The 16,838-nt window shown below is 42.8% G+C and overlaps 1 protein-coding gene across 1 annotated transcript in view; it reads right to left on the minus strand.

Moving 5' to 3' along the window:
• Nucleotides 1–16,838, minus strand: part of LOC141154952 (cytochrome P450 2G1-like) — a 61,645-nt gene that overhangs the window by 23,543 nt on the left and 21,264 nt on the right. Inside the window, exons 2-7 of the mRNA XM_073641531.1 lie at nucleotides 16,012–16,174; nucleotides 15,699–15,848; nucleotides 10,701–10,861; nucleotides 9,065–9,241; nucleotides 1,170–1,311; nucleotides 80–267 (exon numbers count right to left, since the gene is read on the minus strand). Coding sequence (XP_073497632.1) covers nucleotides 80–267; nucleotides 1,170–1,311; nucleotides 9,065–9,241; nucleotides 10,701–10,861; nucleotides 15,699–15,848; nucleotides 16,012–16,174 — 981 coding nt within the window. The remainder of the gene's footprint in view (nucleotides 1–79; nucleotides 268–1,169; nucleotides 1,312–9,064; nucleotides 9,242–10,700; nucleotides 10,862–15,698; nucleotides 15,849–16,011; nucleotides 16,175–16,838) is intronic.

Below are 16,838 nucleotides of genomic sequence, written 5' to 3' on the forward strand. Positions count from 1 at the left end.
ACCGTGACACAGCAGCGATCTCGCTATGTGAGACGGGGGCTTTAGTCTCAATGTCGCTATATTAATTGCAGAGGTTTACCTTGGGGAGGTTGTAGCCATGAAAGTTTACATGCCTTGTGGTGGATCGCACAATACCCATTGGGAAGACATCACTATATCTCAATAGCTCATGTATGAACGCGTTTGTATAAGGCATGTGGTTCCGGTCATCTGCCCTGGGCTCCTTCTCTTGTCCAATCACTTCGTCAATCTCCTTATGGACTTTATCTGTAGGTCAATACATGAAATTTACAGATAGTCGGCTTATGCTGTTTCAAGCCTTTACAATGTCTTACATAGAAATGAAAACAGAATGAAATACAGTAGATATAAAATAGAGAGGAACGAATATCCCAAAATCAATTTTGGGCAGATTCACTAGAATCAGTCAGTAGAAGTGGTGTCCAGTTGGCCAGCATTTCGCTGGATTCATGTAAATTGAAACCCAAAAAGTTTAGCATTTCCATGAATCTGGAATTTTTAGCAAATTTAATTGAAATTGATTAATCAAGAAATGATTTGTCCATCTTAAATAAGCAATAATAATTAGAGATGCTTTTCACATTGACAACTCAAAAATGGTAATGTAGTATCAGTTGGATATTATTTACTATATAGTATTCATAAAAGAATAGAAAAGTTTAGGCGGTACTCAGGATTACAATATTGTTAATATTTTATGAAAATAGTAATAAAAATAATAATAATATCATCATCATCATCATCATCATCATCATCATCATCATCATCATCATCATCATCATCATCATCATCATCATCATCATCATCATCATCATCAGATCAATGGGAGTTCAACTCTCAGTTCAGGCATTCAATTAACTCTTTGAGGGGGCAGCTGATTGGTAAGTTGGCCAATACATCATCTCCGAATTCTAGATATGAATTTTTCATTTTTCATTTCATCCTGTCGTTCTATAAAAACCTATCAATGTCTTGGAAGTAATATGTCATGACTTAAAAACATATTACAGATGTGTGAATGATATTTACCACTGTGAGGAGTTTTCTAAGGGCACATTGGGTTGTCCTGAATCTGTTTTCGAAAGGCCATCTCACACATCTGAAGGAAATCTGTGGAGGTACCAGATAGTATACACCTGACTACTTACCTTGTATCTCGGGATGCTTTGCAAGTATTAAGAAACCAAAGTTTACTGAAATTGTAGTAGTGTCAGCGCCACCAAGGATCATGTCATATATCGTTGCTACAAGATTTGGTATGGTAAAAGCTGTATTGTCATTCTTTTCTTCCTTTGAAAATAAAAGAACCCAAAAAGGTATCAAATCATTTTTACTGCATACAACTTTACCAAGGAGAACAATAAAGGGAGTCTGTAAGCAAAAATTGACTGTTTAAACCAAGTAGAGGTGGTCGGTGCATCTTTGGTGCGGTATAGCAGTACAGCGCACCTTCCCACCAGAGCTGTCCATGAAGGTAGACAGGGGTGGAATTAGATGCAAAACAAGTAGGGAAGGTGCACTGAACTGCTAGCTATGCCAATGGTGCACTGAGTGCATGTGCTTGGTTTGATCAGTCATTTTGTGCTGACAGACTTGATATAAAGATCTTTTAAGTTAGTTATGAATGCAAAGCTACGCTAAAAGAGTTTATGTAATGCTTCAATATACACTGCTCAAAAAAATAAAGGGAACACTTAAACAACACAATGTAACTCCAAGTCAATTACACTTCTGTGAAATCTATCTGTCCAGTTATGAAGCGACACTGATTGTGAATCAATTTCTTCTGCTGTTATGAAAATGGAACAGACAACTGATAGAAATGATTGGCAATTAGCAAGATACCCCCTATAAAAGGAGTGTTTTGGTCACTTTTTCATTTTGCCATTCCTCTGACCCCTAGAGGTACAGTAGTATGAGGCGGTGTCTATAGTACAACCCACAGAAGTTGCTCAGGTAGTGCAGTTCATCCAGTATGGCACATCAGTGCAAGCTGCGGCAAGAATGTTAGCTGTGTCTGTCAGCACAGTGTCCAGAGGCTGGAGTAGATACCAGGAAACGTGGAGGGGGCTGTAGGAAGGCAACAACCCAGCAGCAGCACTGCTACCTCGGCCTTTGTGCAAGGAGGAACAGGAGGAGCACTGCCAGAGCCCTGCAAAATGACCTCCAGCAGGCCACAAATGTGCATGTGTCTGCACAAACGGTTAGACACCGACTCCATGAGGGTGGTATGAGGGCCCGATGTCCACAGATGGGGGTTGTGCTCACAGCCCAACACCGTGCAGGACGCTTGGCATTTGCCACAGAACACCAGGATTGGCAAAGTCGCCACTGGCGCCCTGTGCTCTTCACAGATGAAAGCAGGTTCACACTGAGCACATGTGACAGACGTGACAGTCTGTAAACGCCATGGAGAGCGATCTGCTGCCTGCAACATTCTTCAGCATGACCAGTTTGGCAGTGGGTCAGTAATGGTGTGGGGTGGCATTTCTTTAGAGGGCCGCACAGCCCTCCATGAGCTCGCCAGAGGTAGCCTGACCGCCATTAGGTACCGAGATGAGATCCTCAGACCCCTTGTGAGACCATATGCTGGTGCGGTTGGCCCTGGGTTCCTCCTAATTCAGGACAATGCCAGACCTCATGTGGCTGGAGTGTGTCAGCAGTTCCTGCAAGATGAAGGCATTGAAGCTATGGACTGGCCCGCCCGTTCCCCAGACCTGAACAGGATTGAGCACATCTGGGACATTATGTCTCGCTCCATCCACAGACTGTCCAGGAGTTGGCGGATGCTTTAGTCCAGGTCTGGGAGGAGATCCCACAGGAGACCATCCACAACCTCATCAGGAGCATGCCCAGGCATTGTAGGGAGGTCATACAGGCACGTGGAGGCCACACACAATACTGAGCCTCATTTTGACTTGTTTTAAGGACATTACATCAAAGTTGGATCAGCCTGTAGTGTGTTTTTCCGCTTTAATTTTGGGGGTGACTCCAAATCCAGGCCTCCATTGGTTAATAAATTTGATTTCCATTGATGATTTTTGTGTGATTTTGTTGTCAGCACATTCAACTTTGTACAGAACAAAGTATTCAATGAGAATATTTCATTCATTCATATCTAGGATGTGTTATTTGAGTGTCCCCTTTATTTTTTGAGCAGTGTAAATTTCACTTTGTTCTGAGATTTTCCTTTGATACAGTGGTATCTCTCCCTACATCTTCATAGTCTGATTGTATATAACATGATAAAACTATAGCGAGAATATGTAGAATTAATGGCTATGTAATGTTTGGGCAGGCCTGATCCACCAGAGTGAAAGCTACTACTCTCAGTGGTTCTCCACTATGGTCCATAGAGGATAGTCCTATACTGATGAACCCAACCAGAAATATCCATACTCCTCCTACTATAGCATATAATACACTTGCAACATTTCAAAATAGCTTTGCATGAGATTAATTTTTTAACTTACATAGTCTCACCATTTTCTGGCAGGTCAAGTCCTATCAGTGCTCCTTTCCTGTCCCTGAATGTGCCCCTGGATTCCAAAGCAATGAAAAATGTTTGGGGTAAGATGGCTTTTCAAAGATGCTAGAAGGCTTCTGAGGCATCAAAGTAGAGTTTTTCCAAGTCTGAAGGGGGTATCTATATTTTCCAGAAGCCTCCATATGTTCCTTGGGAGTTGGTATGTAGGGAATATTGACAATGGTTGTCACTATATGAAAGATGTAGTTACTTACCGGTAACAGAATTTCTCAGAGCCCATGATGGCACCACGGAGAGAGGGGATCCGCCCTTCAAGGACAGGAAACCTATAGATAAAAGGGCGGTGCCTCTCTCCCGCATCAGTTGTTTACAGAGCATGAGAGGACCACCAGGTTAGTAACAAAAATTTTTACAATTTAAGACCTCGTCGAGCACACCACGTGGCTACAATAATTAACTAATAAGTGTGCGCACCCACACGTGAAGGGAGGGAATGTACGGGTGCCGTCATGGGCTCTGAGAAATCCCGTTACCGGTAAGTAACTACGTCTTTCTCCTTCCCCCATGACGGCACCACGGAGAGAATTACAGAGAAGTGACTCATTAGGGGGGGGCCACAGCTTCCAGAACCCTTCTCCCGAAAGCAAGGTCCAAAAAAGAGGTTAAGACTAGCCGGCAGTGATTAAAGAAGGTAGAGGGCGAAGATCAGGTTGCCGCTCTACATATCTGCTCTATCGCAGCACCGGCCTTCTCCGCCCAGGAGGCTTCTTATTGTTCTGCCATGGATTCCCTGGATTAGCACAGAAAGTAGGGTGCATAATTTCTTGACTTCTATGGAAATTAGAAGCTATCTTCAGAAGATCAGGTAGCTCCGGAACCGACCCATCTTCTAGGATCTGTATAAACAAAGGATTAACCAAAAAAGCTTGAATGTCATAAACTTACCATGCTGAAGTCAGGGCCACCGGGATAATAGTCTTTATTTGTGAGACCCTGAATCTATGGGTTCAAGCAAAGGCTTGCTACAGCCGTAAGCACTAGATTCACATCCCAGGGTGCCATCTTTGGACTGAAAATGGGCCTAGATCCAAACTCACTTTCACATTCCTTGCTTATTCAATGAAGTTTGGACACTGTTCCAGTAGTCCACGGCTAAAAAGGTCCACTTGCACTTCTCTTCCTCTTTATATGAGGTGCTGTTAAAGATAAAAGGTGAGACTTCGCCATCTGAACTGATTAGACATAAGTGTCATTAGGGATCTTGACAGAGTTCCTCCATAATGGTTTATGTAAGATAAAGCTACTCTATTGTATGACAAGACCTTTACATGGTGACCATGTACAGATGAATGGAACTTTCTTATATACTGCCTAAAGCTTCTTCAGGTTGGAGGAACCGGGTCTTTAAAGACAGCCCATGGGTGTGTACCTGTGACCATGCTACTACTGGAATGTAAGAGATTACTTATTAACAGCAATATTGCCTTGTTCAGAGTTGTGGCCAGACTGCTTTTAATTTCGACATATGGCAGGACTCCTTATTCTACCTTGGGAGACTAGGGCTCTTACTCACTGCCCAGTGAGTTTTGCAGCACTCGATGGGTCTGCCGATAATTTTGAAACAGTTGAGGTAAACTATTGTTAATGCCTCTTCCTTCGATATGAGAGTTGTCCTAACTACTATAATTCTCCATAAAGCCTTAAGGCTCATTAACATCTGAATGGAAGGACACAAACTGAAAGCCTAAATCTTCATTTATACCAAGAACTATTCTCAGGAATTTGATGTTTCATGTGAATTAGAACCTGATTGTATACCTCCTTAAATGAGTATACTACTATATTGCAGTCTGGAACTGCAGATTCACTAGCAGTTCTTCTAGAGTCCATTTCCAATGATCCGACTCTCAGGAATCTCAGTAGCACCTTCGGGTTGAAGCAAACCCAGGTAGGACTGGGTTAAATAATAGCTTTACCAGTCTTGATTAGGGCCCCTGGAGAGCTAAGCACCAGAGCAGGCTAGGCATTCACCTTAGTCAGACTGCTGGAGAGCAGAGCAGATGGTATGTGTCTTGGAGCTAATCAGAGACACAGGCCAGACTCCACAAGTATCAGTGATTACCTTGGATAAATATTGTTTTGTTTGATCGAGCTGGGTTAGTTAAGCTGTATATGAGTAGTCAGGGTCTGTCCTATTTAGTCAGTACTTGGACAAGACCAGAAATATTAAAGTTTACGACTTCTGTGCAACATGTAAAAAAGCAAGAAAACTGCGCTCGATTGGACCAAACCCACAATGGCTGTATGAGCACTACATGATGCCTCTTACCTTTAAGGGTGAAAACGTACAAGGTTTATTATTAGCTTGCAAAACTAAGGAAGCGCTCTTGTTACCTGCCTCCAATCGGCATTTCACCGAGCCAGCTGAGTACTAGCCAGGAATACTGCTACCCTCAGTCTCAAAACAGAGGCTAGGATATTTTTCCCCCTGAATTCGGTAAGCTTGCCAAAACCTGGTTTTGTTAGACAAACTTAGCTGTGGAACCAGTACCCTTACGAAGGGGGACTATGAGGCACAGACACCCTATAAAAGCACTACAAGGCACAGGGGCACCCTGAAGCACTGAGAGACACTATGAGGTCCCATTAGGTACTAAAAGGGCACTGACAAGAGGCACCGCGCCATAATGTGCCGTGGGGCACCGCGCCATAATGTGCCCGCGCCATGTGCCGTGGGGCACCGTGCCATTATGTGCCGTGGGGCACCGCGCCATGAGGCACCGCGCTATGATGTGCCGCGAGGCACCGCGCTATGATGTGCCGCGAGGCACCACGCTATGATGTGCCGCGAGGCACCGCGCTATGATGTGCCGCGAGGCACCGCGCTATGATGTGCCGCGAGGCACCGCGCTATGATGTGCCGCGAGGCACCGCGCTATGATGTGCCGCGAGGCACCGCGCTATGATGTGCCGCGAGGCACCGCGCTATGATGTGCCGCGAGGCACCGCGCTATGATGTGCCGCGAGGCACCGCGAGGCACCGCGCTATGATGTGCCATGAGGCACAACGCTATGATGTGCCATGAGGCACAACGCTATGATGTGCCATGAGGCACAACGCTATGATGTGCCATGAGGCACAACGCTATGATGTGCCATGAGGCACAACGCTATGATGTGCCATGAGGCACTATGACGTGATATAAAGTGCTATGATGTGCTCTTTGTGAGCGCAAAGAGGCTTATAAAGGCACTGCGCTCAGATAAAGGTTTTAAAAAAAAGAAATCCATCTGAATGAAGGATAAACCTTTCCTTTGGGTGGTAAATCTCAATTGTCAGACTAGCCCCACCCGAAGGAGCCAACTGATGAGACGCAGCTGGACAGCAGACCTTCACAGAGACCATGTGCTGTATTAACACCATGTGCCGTCCTATGGATGGATTAAACAGACTGGAGGACAACAGTAAAAAGACCTCAGTGTTAGTTTAAGGCCAAGTGCCCACGTTGCGGACCTGAAGCATATTTTTTACGCTTCTCCCTGGCGGGAAAATCGCATGCGGATATTACATGCAGTTTTCCCGCCAGGTAGAAGCGTTTGTGAGGCGTCTTTGCATGCATTTCCGCATGCGGGTTATCAAGCACTTCTCCAAGTGATTTAAAGCATCACTTGGAAAAGTGCTTGACAACTTGTTCACACTATATAAATCCATGCAACCGGCATGGATTTATATAGTGTGACCAAGTAATAGTTAAAAAAAAGAATCCGAATGGTAAAAAATAAAGTTTATACTCACCTACCGATGCATTCTCTGCCCCGTCCGGAGTCTTGAGCGGCTCACGCTGTTGTGTGCAGGACCTGCGGTGACGTCATTGAGTCATGTGATGGGTCACATGACTCAATGACGTGGCAGGTCCTTCAGACAACAGCGCGAAAGAGGGAAAACATCAGAAGATAAGTATAAACTTTATTTTTTCTTTTTTTTACAGGTTCTTTGGTACCCAGGTCTGGATGAGAGTCTCCTCTCCTCCAGACTTGGGTACCATCCGCACATTGATCCCGCAGCGCTTCCGCAAAATTAATGAACATGCTGCGGATTTTTGACCGCAGCATATACGCTGCGGAAAAATCCGCAGCATGGGCATTGACATTGCGGAATGCCATTGGGGACCATGGGGTGCGGATATACATGCGTTTTACAAGCGTTTACGCTGCGGAAATTCCGCAGCATATACGCTTGAAAAACGCTACGTGGGCACACAGCCTAACATTTACTGAGCAGATTGAGGCTTATTTTTGTGGTAAATTCTGAAGGCCAATCATGAGGCTCCGTGCGACCCAGACATGTGGCTAACTTTAGCCTAGAGGTCTAAGGTCCAGCCGATTTTTAAAGCACAATGCTCTTAGCCCAGATGGGGTCTTACAGAGCGCACCCACACCCAATTTTGAGTTTTGCGCTAACATCCTTCAGCCTTTCCTAGTACCATAACAAGGAAAGGGCCCCATAACAATGTAAACATTCACGACGATCACTCACCACCAGCTGTACGGATTCGGGGGCTGGAACGAGTCACAGGCCTGTTCCTCAACCTCCGTCCATGCCTGAGCAATACTGCTCCCACTGATGTGCAGAGCTGGAGCTGCGCAGTTCCACAGCAGCTTCTCCACTGATGCACGGAGCTGGAGCTGCCGACCCCAGACAGGGGCGCAGGTCCACAGCTGCTCTCTCACTGATGTGCAGAGCTCCACAGAAGCTTATCCACTGATGCCCGGAGCTGGAGCTGCCGACCCCAGACAGGGGCGCAGGTCCACAGCTGCTCTCTCACTGGATTGCAGAGCTCCACAGAAGCTTATCCACTGATGCACGGAGCTGGAGCTGCCGACCCCAGACAGGGGCGCTGGTCCACAGCTGCTCTCTCACTGACGTGCAGAGCTGGGGCCACCCACGCAGCCTCTCCCACCAGAGAACCTGCATCAGGAGAGTTCACAGCTCTAAGGTGAGGTCGTGATCCACTGCTCCTCGTCTGGACCTCCCTTCGCACACCCTAAAGGCCCACTGACCATAGCGGTGGCGCCTCAGGACACCGCACCAGCCGAGGCAGGGTGACCCCCGCTGCCTGTATCGGACTGGCCGGGCCTGGCATCCCACAACGTCCACTTCTGTCTTCTGGCACCCCGCAGGTATGCCGGACTGTAGGATCCCATCAAGGACAGGAAACCAACTGATGCGGGAGAGAGGCACCGCCCTTTGATCTGTAGGTTTCCTGTCCTTGAAGGGCGGATCCCCTCTCTCCGTGGTGCCGTCATGGGGGAAGGAGAAAAAAAAAGTGTTATTGTCAGGTCACTCCCCTTAACTTATGCCTCATAGCAGTTCCTTGATCTCTCTGTACAATAGGCAAGTCAGTGGTATTTATTGAGCTATCCTTGACCAGAGAAGTTTCAATTAACAGTATATTGCATATCTAGCTTGACTAACCTATTATAATACAGTTCTTTACATGAGTTTTCCAAAACCGTCAAAATTTAATTTACAGTCATGTTCAGGTGTCCACTTACTTGTTTCATGCGGAGCAGAAAGCAATCAACAAAATCTTGAGGGCAAGCTGGATCCAGTGTCTTTTGGTGACTTCTAACCGATTCTTCCACAGCATCTTCAAGTGGTTTGAGAAGACTAAATATTTTTTGGTGGGGCCCAGGTAAATAAGTCATGATTCCTGGAAAGCTATCATACAGCTGCAAGGAAGAAAGAAGAGAGATAATTGTAGATGAAATACATAGAATCCAAGATAACGTTATGAATATTGCTTTGTTTGTAAAAGACGTAGGTACTCTAGTCAGGGAAGACAGATTTTCAGCATTGTGAAAAGTGGCAACACTCATTATCCCTGTGGCATGAATTTAATAGATGATTTTTTTTTTTTATTAGTTAGACAATTTTTTTGCATGGGAGACACTTTAGTACCGTTTCTGATATTGTAACCTGTTTTGTCTTTGCATTGGTTGATTCTGTTGTTTAGTTTCTTGTTGCTATAAAGTGTTACTTATCCTTCTGTTTCCAGATACCATGATTAAGTGTATTTTTTGCCAGAAGCACATCAATTTTAACGTTTTTCCTGGACATTGTTCATTCATAGTTCATCCAGATGGATGTGCATTCCCCCTCCGTCCTTGAATTATAGCAGAGTTTGTGGAGCTGATTCCAGTTCTGAATTTTTAGTTTTTTTGTTAACGCTGTAGATCCTCTAGTTATAGGAGATATATTTTCAGTGTTGTGGTGAAGTGGCAAGCATAATGCATTTTCTTACATCACTGAGTGGCTTGCACATCAGCTCCAAATGAATATCAGACAGATGAATAATGCCATGTTTCCAATGTATGGAAAGCTAAAATCATGAAAGGAAATATGGCATTAATATCTCCTGCCTCCAGGTGGGCAGATATCCTGAAAATCGGGGATTCCATGATTTTTGGGAATCTAGCTACATCCCATTGACTAGCCCCAATCTGAGGTCACCAGGGGGAGATCCTATCTGATAAATACAGATTTTGAATTATTATTGTTAGTCTTGGAAGGCACAGTTCACTGTAGTTTTGTACCATTTTCCAAAAAGGAATGCTTCCCTCCGTTAAGATCTGCGTAATTTCCGTGACACAGGTTTAGTACTTTTCTTTTGTTATCCCTTTTTATTTTATGGAATTGTATATACGGTAATGTTTTGTCCCCTTTCGTGATATCTTTAGTATATTTTTGTAAACCCTGCCTACTTTTTGGAATAAATTTATAAAATGTAATGGCTTCATTCCATAAGTCCATCATCCGTCAATTGCAAAACTGTTCTGACGATTGAAGGCAGTTGACTGCCGGTTTGTGACACTTGGTAACAGGGAGATATCTGTATGATGCCCCAGCTGTTCCCTGACACCCATCAGCAAATGAAGCACTGTCAATACCTAAACTCTGCAATTAGTGACCGAGTGGCGGCCGCTGGAAGAGGTGATGAGTGCAGTAGAGAAACATTTTTCAACAATAATATGTAAACGTAAAATCAAAAGATGGTACTAAACCAGTACCAGATGGTACTAACACTGTTACAGAAATCATTGGACCTTCCACATAATCATGGAAATGTCAGGTCCTCCAGAATGAGAGACTCTCCTTGATGCATTTATAGTGCCAAAATTACATTCTCACCTGTCCCCAAATGGATGAGATGAGTTGAAAAGCATCATGACCGTCCTGGAGAAATCTCTGCCACCTCTTGTCATCATAGCTATAGCGTGTTCCAAATACTAGGTTTGTAATAACATTAGAAGTTGCAGACATCAGAGTCTTGTTAGGGTAAACAGGCTGCCCTAAAAGAAGAAATAACATTAGCATTGAATGTAATGTTTTAGTTACGTAGTGATTTTACATGGAGAACAACAACAATACATCAGAAAACAGATTGCTCATTTACTAACAACAAATGCAAATGGCAGAAAAATGTCAATGGCGGTGCCCATTTTTCAAGGGACACAGTTCCTATGGTAATGCCAGACACCATGATCAAAGTCACAGTATGTCGGTATGTATAAATGTGGTGAAAATAGATGCGGTATGTGCAAGTATGTCGCTATGGGTTCAAGTTTCTCTGATCTACACACAGGTAGAAAATATGACAGAGTCTTAGATAAATTGTAACACCTGCCATGTTGTCTATATGGCAACTTGTTTCAGCTGTTTAAAATATTATATAGGCCATACTACCAGAGCCCTTAAAGCAAGAATATCAGAACATATTACAGGAGCAAATCCTGCCTCAAAATCCATCAGGTTATCAGGTCTCTCCAAACATTTCAGGGAGGTACATGCGGACAATATAAGTACATTAAATATTAGAGGCATAGAGAGAGTACCACGTCCCCATCGTGGCGGTAATTGGGAGAAAATGCTCCATAACAAAGAAAAATTGTGGATATTGAAATTAAATGCACGAATACCGCAAGGTATGAATTATAGATCAGATCTAATGTTTTTTATTAAATTATACATATATACTTGCATTTACAATATTATATGCATGTTCTGTTCTGTGCATTTATATGGCAAATTTATTACATATATATTTATTTATTTTATTTTTTTTCTCCTAAGTTTATATCTGAATATTCTATGAGAATTCGTTGCATGCAAATCTTGTCTAAGTAGGAGTTAATATCCTAATTTGAATACTAATCTATCACACATGTTTAGGGGTGGTCACAGTTTTTATTATAAATGTGTTTTTTAATTCATTTGCATACTGATGAAAAAGGGGCTGTGTCCTCGAAATGCGTCCAGTTGTTCCCCTCCTAGGGACATGTTGGGATTTATCGCATGTTGCACCGGATTTTACCTTCTTTATATACACATGCAAGTGAAGTTTATCGAGTTGATTATTTGACTGTAGCTGTCATTTGCTGTCTTTTTTCATGATTTGTTGTTTTTTTATGACAGTCATATTATCTGCTCTTTTTTTTTATTGCTTGCCGGAGAATTAAGTCCACCTATATATGCTTACCTTCCTGCTCATTTTAAGACACGCCACCTGACAAAGCTGGGTGAAACGTGCGTTGGGGAGCCAGAGCTGCACCACAACCAAGCCCTACTACAGTAGCACTTTGTAAGTGTTTTCAACAAATATGTTTGGCCTTTTACTCTCCACAGGAACTTAGACTTGGCAGACACTTTAACAGCTTTTAAAAAAGGGGCTAGATGATTTCCTCGATACACATAACATTGTGGGTTATACCGTATTTTTCGGACTATAACAGGCACTTTTTTTCCTCCAAATTTTGGGGTGGAAAGGGGGTGCGTCTTATAGTCAGAATGTACCCATTATAATCATAGTGCTCACTGTTTTGTGGTGTGGGAGAGGAGGCGGCAGCAGCATTGGAGGAGGCAGCGGCTGGGGCATCGGAGGCGACTGGGGCGGCGATGCAGCAGGGTTACACAGCAAGGAGCGGCGGCAGCAGCATGTCTGTGGGCGCCATCATGAATTCACTATGGCCGCGCTAGATAGGAGGAAGTGGGCGGTCTCCAGTCCAGATCACGTGCTGCAGTGACGTTACAAAGAGGCAGGGCCGGGGCAACACAGACCAGCACAGCGCGCAGTCATCCCTGGAAACTGAAGACAAAAAATACATGAAAAGTTTAAACAAGCAACCAAGTAAAATCACGCCACAGAACCCACTATTCGTATTTGATTTAAGGAAACCCTATGCTTCCATGGTGAAGAAGTACATGTATAGAGACGGGGAAACCGTCACAGTCAATTCTGTAGTGCATAGGGATAAGTGTCAGGGTGTTCAAAATGGAAACAACAAAAGACTGTTGACCACAGTACCCAAGATACGCTTTCCCCATCTCTATACATGTACTGCTTCACCATGGAAGCATAGGGTTTCCTTAAATCAAATACGAATAGTGGGTTCTGTGGCGTGATTTTACCCAGTTGCTAGTTTAAACTTTTAATGAATGTTTTGTCTTCAATTTCCATTTATGTCTAATAAAGATACATCCTTTTATTATTAACATATTTCTTTTCATTCGCCTGGGCCAGCATGTAGACCCAGGACTGTGATTATACTATGAAGCTGTAGGAAATTCATGTGCCCATAGTGCCTTCTTGCAATCCTTCTCCAAAACTGAGAAATGTATTCTTGACTCCAATGTTTTTATGTCTTTAATACTTTAACCTTATACACAAAGCTATGATCTTTGTGTATAATATGACGTAGTGGTCATGGGAGATTTCAACTATCCAGACATTTGTTGGGAATCTCTCTCAAGTAAAACTAACAGGTCAAGCAATTTCTTATCCTCTCTTGCTGACAACTTTATCTTCCAAAAGGTAGGGGAGAAAACAAGGGGATCTGCTACTTTGGATCTAATCCTTATAAACAGGGAGGAAATGGTTGAGGAGGTAAAGGTGGCTGGGACCCTAGGAGGCAGCGATCATGCCATTATAGAATTTTGGATAACTAGAGGAGGAAGACATGTGAAGACTCAAACTTCAAGGTTAGATTTTAGAAAGGCAGATTTAAGAGACTCAGAAAGAGAATAGGAGGGATCCAATGGCTGGATGTCCTTAAGGACAAAAATGTCCAGGAAGGATGGGAAATTTTTAAAAATGAGATTCTCAAAGCACAATCGTTAACAATCCCGAAAAGTAGGAAGAATGGGAAGCATTTAAGGAAACCAGGATGGATGAACACAGAACTTAAACACATGCTAAAAAGAAAGAAAGAAATGTTTATTAAATGGAAAGAGGGAGGCATATCTAAAGAAGATTATAATGCAGTCTGCAGATCCTGCAGGGCACGTATCAGGTTAGCTAAAGCTGACAATGAATTAATGCTTGCAAGAGATGTCAAAAGCTAAAAGAAAAGTCAAAGATGCTATAGGATTTTTACAGGATGAAAATGGAGAAATGGTAAGAGAGGATGTTGAGAAGGCCAAACTTTTTAATTCCTATTTTGCATCTGTTTTCTCTCAGAAAGAAAATGTAACATCAACTGATCTTCACTGTCCTTTTAAAGGAATAGAATAATCCAAGTTATCTGTAAACAGAAAGATTGTGAGGGAATATTTAGCTAACATAAATGAGTTCAAGTCTCCAGGTCCAGATGAATTACACCCCAGAGTACTGAAGGAGATCGTAGAAGAAATTTTAGAACCACTCTCCATAATCTTTGAAAATTCTTGGAGAACAGGAGAAGTCCCAGAAGACTGGAGAAGAGCAAATGTTGTTCCTATCTTCAAAAAGGGGAAGAAGGTGGACCCAGGGAACTATAGGCCGGTGAGTCTGACTTCTATACCAGGAAAGATCTTTGAACAAATTATTAAACAACATGTATGTAAGTACATGGATAAGAATGAAGTGATTAACCAGAGTCAGCATGGGTTTGTAACTAACAAGTCATGTCAGACTAACTTAATTTCCTTCTATGACAGAATCACTGACTGGGTGGATCAGGGAAATGCTGTAGATATAGTATATCTTGACTTCAGGAAAGCATTTGACAAAGTATCTCACACCATCCTTATTGAAAAAATGACCAAGTATGCAATGGACCAGGCAACTGTTAGGTGGATTCATAACTGGCTTAGTGATAGGACTCAAAGGGTGGTTGTAAATGGCTTCACATCCAGCTGGATGAATGTCTCAAGTGGGGTACCACAGGGCTCCGTCCTGGGACCTGTATTGTTCAACATCTTTATCAATGATTTAGATGAAGGAATTGAGGGTAAACTGATTAAATTTGCTGATGACACAAAGCTAGGAGGGATAGCTAATACTAGAGAAGAGAGAGAGAGAGAGAGGATTCAAAAAGACCTAAATAAACTGGAGCAGTGGGCAGCAACCAACAGAATGGTTTTTAACAGGGAAAAATGCAAAGTACTACATCTGGGCAATAAAAATGAAAAAAGCATATACAGAATGGGAGGAATAGAGCGAAGCAACAGTACATGTGAAAAAGACTTAGGTATACTAATAGATCATAGACTGAACATGAGTCAACAGTGTGATGCAGCAGCAAAAAAGGCAAATACAATTCTGGGATGTATTAACAGAAGCATACAGTCTAGATCACGTGAAGTCATTATCGGTCTTTACTCCTCTTTGGTCAGACCTCATCTGGAATACTGTGTACAGTTTTGGGCACCACATTTTAAAAAAGACATAGACAAACTGGAGCAAGTTCAGAGAAGAGCGACCAGAATGGTGACTGGTCTGCAAACCATGTCCTATGAGGAACGGTTGCAGGATTTGGGAATGTTTAGCTTGCAAAAAAGAAGACTGAGAGGAGACTTAATAGCTGTCTACAAATATCTCAAGGGCTGTCACATTGTAGAAGGATCATCTTTATTCTTATTTGCACAAGGAAAGACTAGAAGCAATGGGATGAAACTAAATGGGAGGAGACACAGATTAGATATTAGAAAAAACTTTTTGACAGTTAGGGTGATTAATGAGTGGAACAGGCTGCCATGAGAGGTGGCGAGTTCCCCTTCAATGGACGTCTTCAAACAGAGGCTGGACAGACATCTGTCTGAGATGATTTAGTGAATCCTGCTTTGAGCAGGGGGTTGGACCAGATGACCCAGGAGGTCCCTTCCAACTCTACCATTCTATGATTCTATGATCTTAACTATATTCAAATTTACCATTAAATTTTCTGAAATGTTCCACAAGGTGCTTTGCCTCTTCGTGTAGAGGTTCTTCTAAGCTCTTCTTACCCATTCCAAAATCTTTGAGGGTCATGAGAGAAAAAAGTCTCAGTTGGCTCCACGTTTCATTATTGAGGAGCGCCAATCCTTAAAAGAAAAGAACAAAATATGAAATGTACAGACTATGGCTCAATTTGCCAATGAAAACCTCCTTTGGTACTCCTTAGTTATAGGTACAAGATATAACTTTACTAAGAAACTAGTATTATATAACCACAATTACCAGCAAATATCTTACTAGCAAACTTACCTCCATTGTGAAATAAACGTTCAATAACTGGTAAAGTGCCCCGATTAGTAAAAGCATCTCCCAATTCAACTAGTGCGTCCTTTACTGCCTGGTATCCAGTCAGAACCACCGTTGGTCTTGAGCCAAAGTAGAAAGTATAAATGGGGCCAAACTTCTCTGGCAACTATGAAAGTAAGTATCAGAGACCTTCTTAGAGGATAATTTTTTTTTTTTTTTTTTTTTTTTACTATTGCATACTTTATATAGTTAAAAGGATTTGTATTATGTTCGTAAATGGTTAAAATTGTAAAGTGAACAAACACTTGAGTCTACTGTCAGGGTGGTGCATTGTTGGGGGCTGGAGTGAAAATTGTACTATTTTGTGTGATTTCCACTGGCGAAGGTCCAGCAACACGTGTCTTTAGATAGAGATGAGCAAACCTCAAGGTTCTATTCGTTTCAGATCGCGAACGTCCTGATGTTCTCCAAACAATTCGTTGAACATATCCGAATCCTATTGGATTCAATGGGAGATAGAATCAAACGCATTTACAACACCTTCAAAAAGGGGCGCAAAAGCTGTCAAAATAGCTAAAATTAGGGGCAGACATCAAGAAAAATTGCATCAATTGACCCACAGTACAAATTTTATAATGGCACAGCAGTTGTCAGCCATGGGCCATGCATGGGGTATCATGGTCTGGGCCTGCATTTACAGCTTTGAATTTAACTTCAAATTAAGATGAGGTGGGTGAGAGATCGGTGTAAGCCTTCTGTGCTGGGAGCCCTGATACCACATGCAACAGCTCAAGCTGATTTTCTGCTCAGTCACACTCAGGTGGCACAAA

Source organism: Phyllobates terribilis, unplaced genomic scaffold (assembly GCF_046119375.1).
Source record: "Phyllobates terribilis strain yellow unplaced genomic scaffold, ASM4611937v1 Scaffold_7__3_contigs__length_470593459, whole genome shotgun sequence".
NCBI lineage: Eukaryota > Metazoa > Chordata > Amphibia > Anura > Dendrobatidae > Phyllobates > Phyllobates terribilis.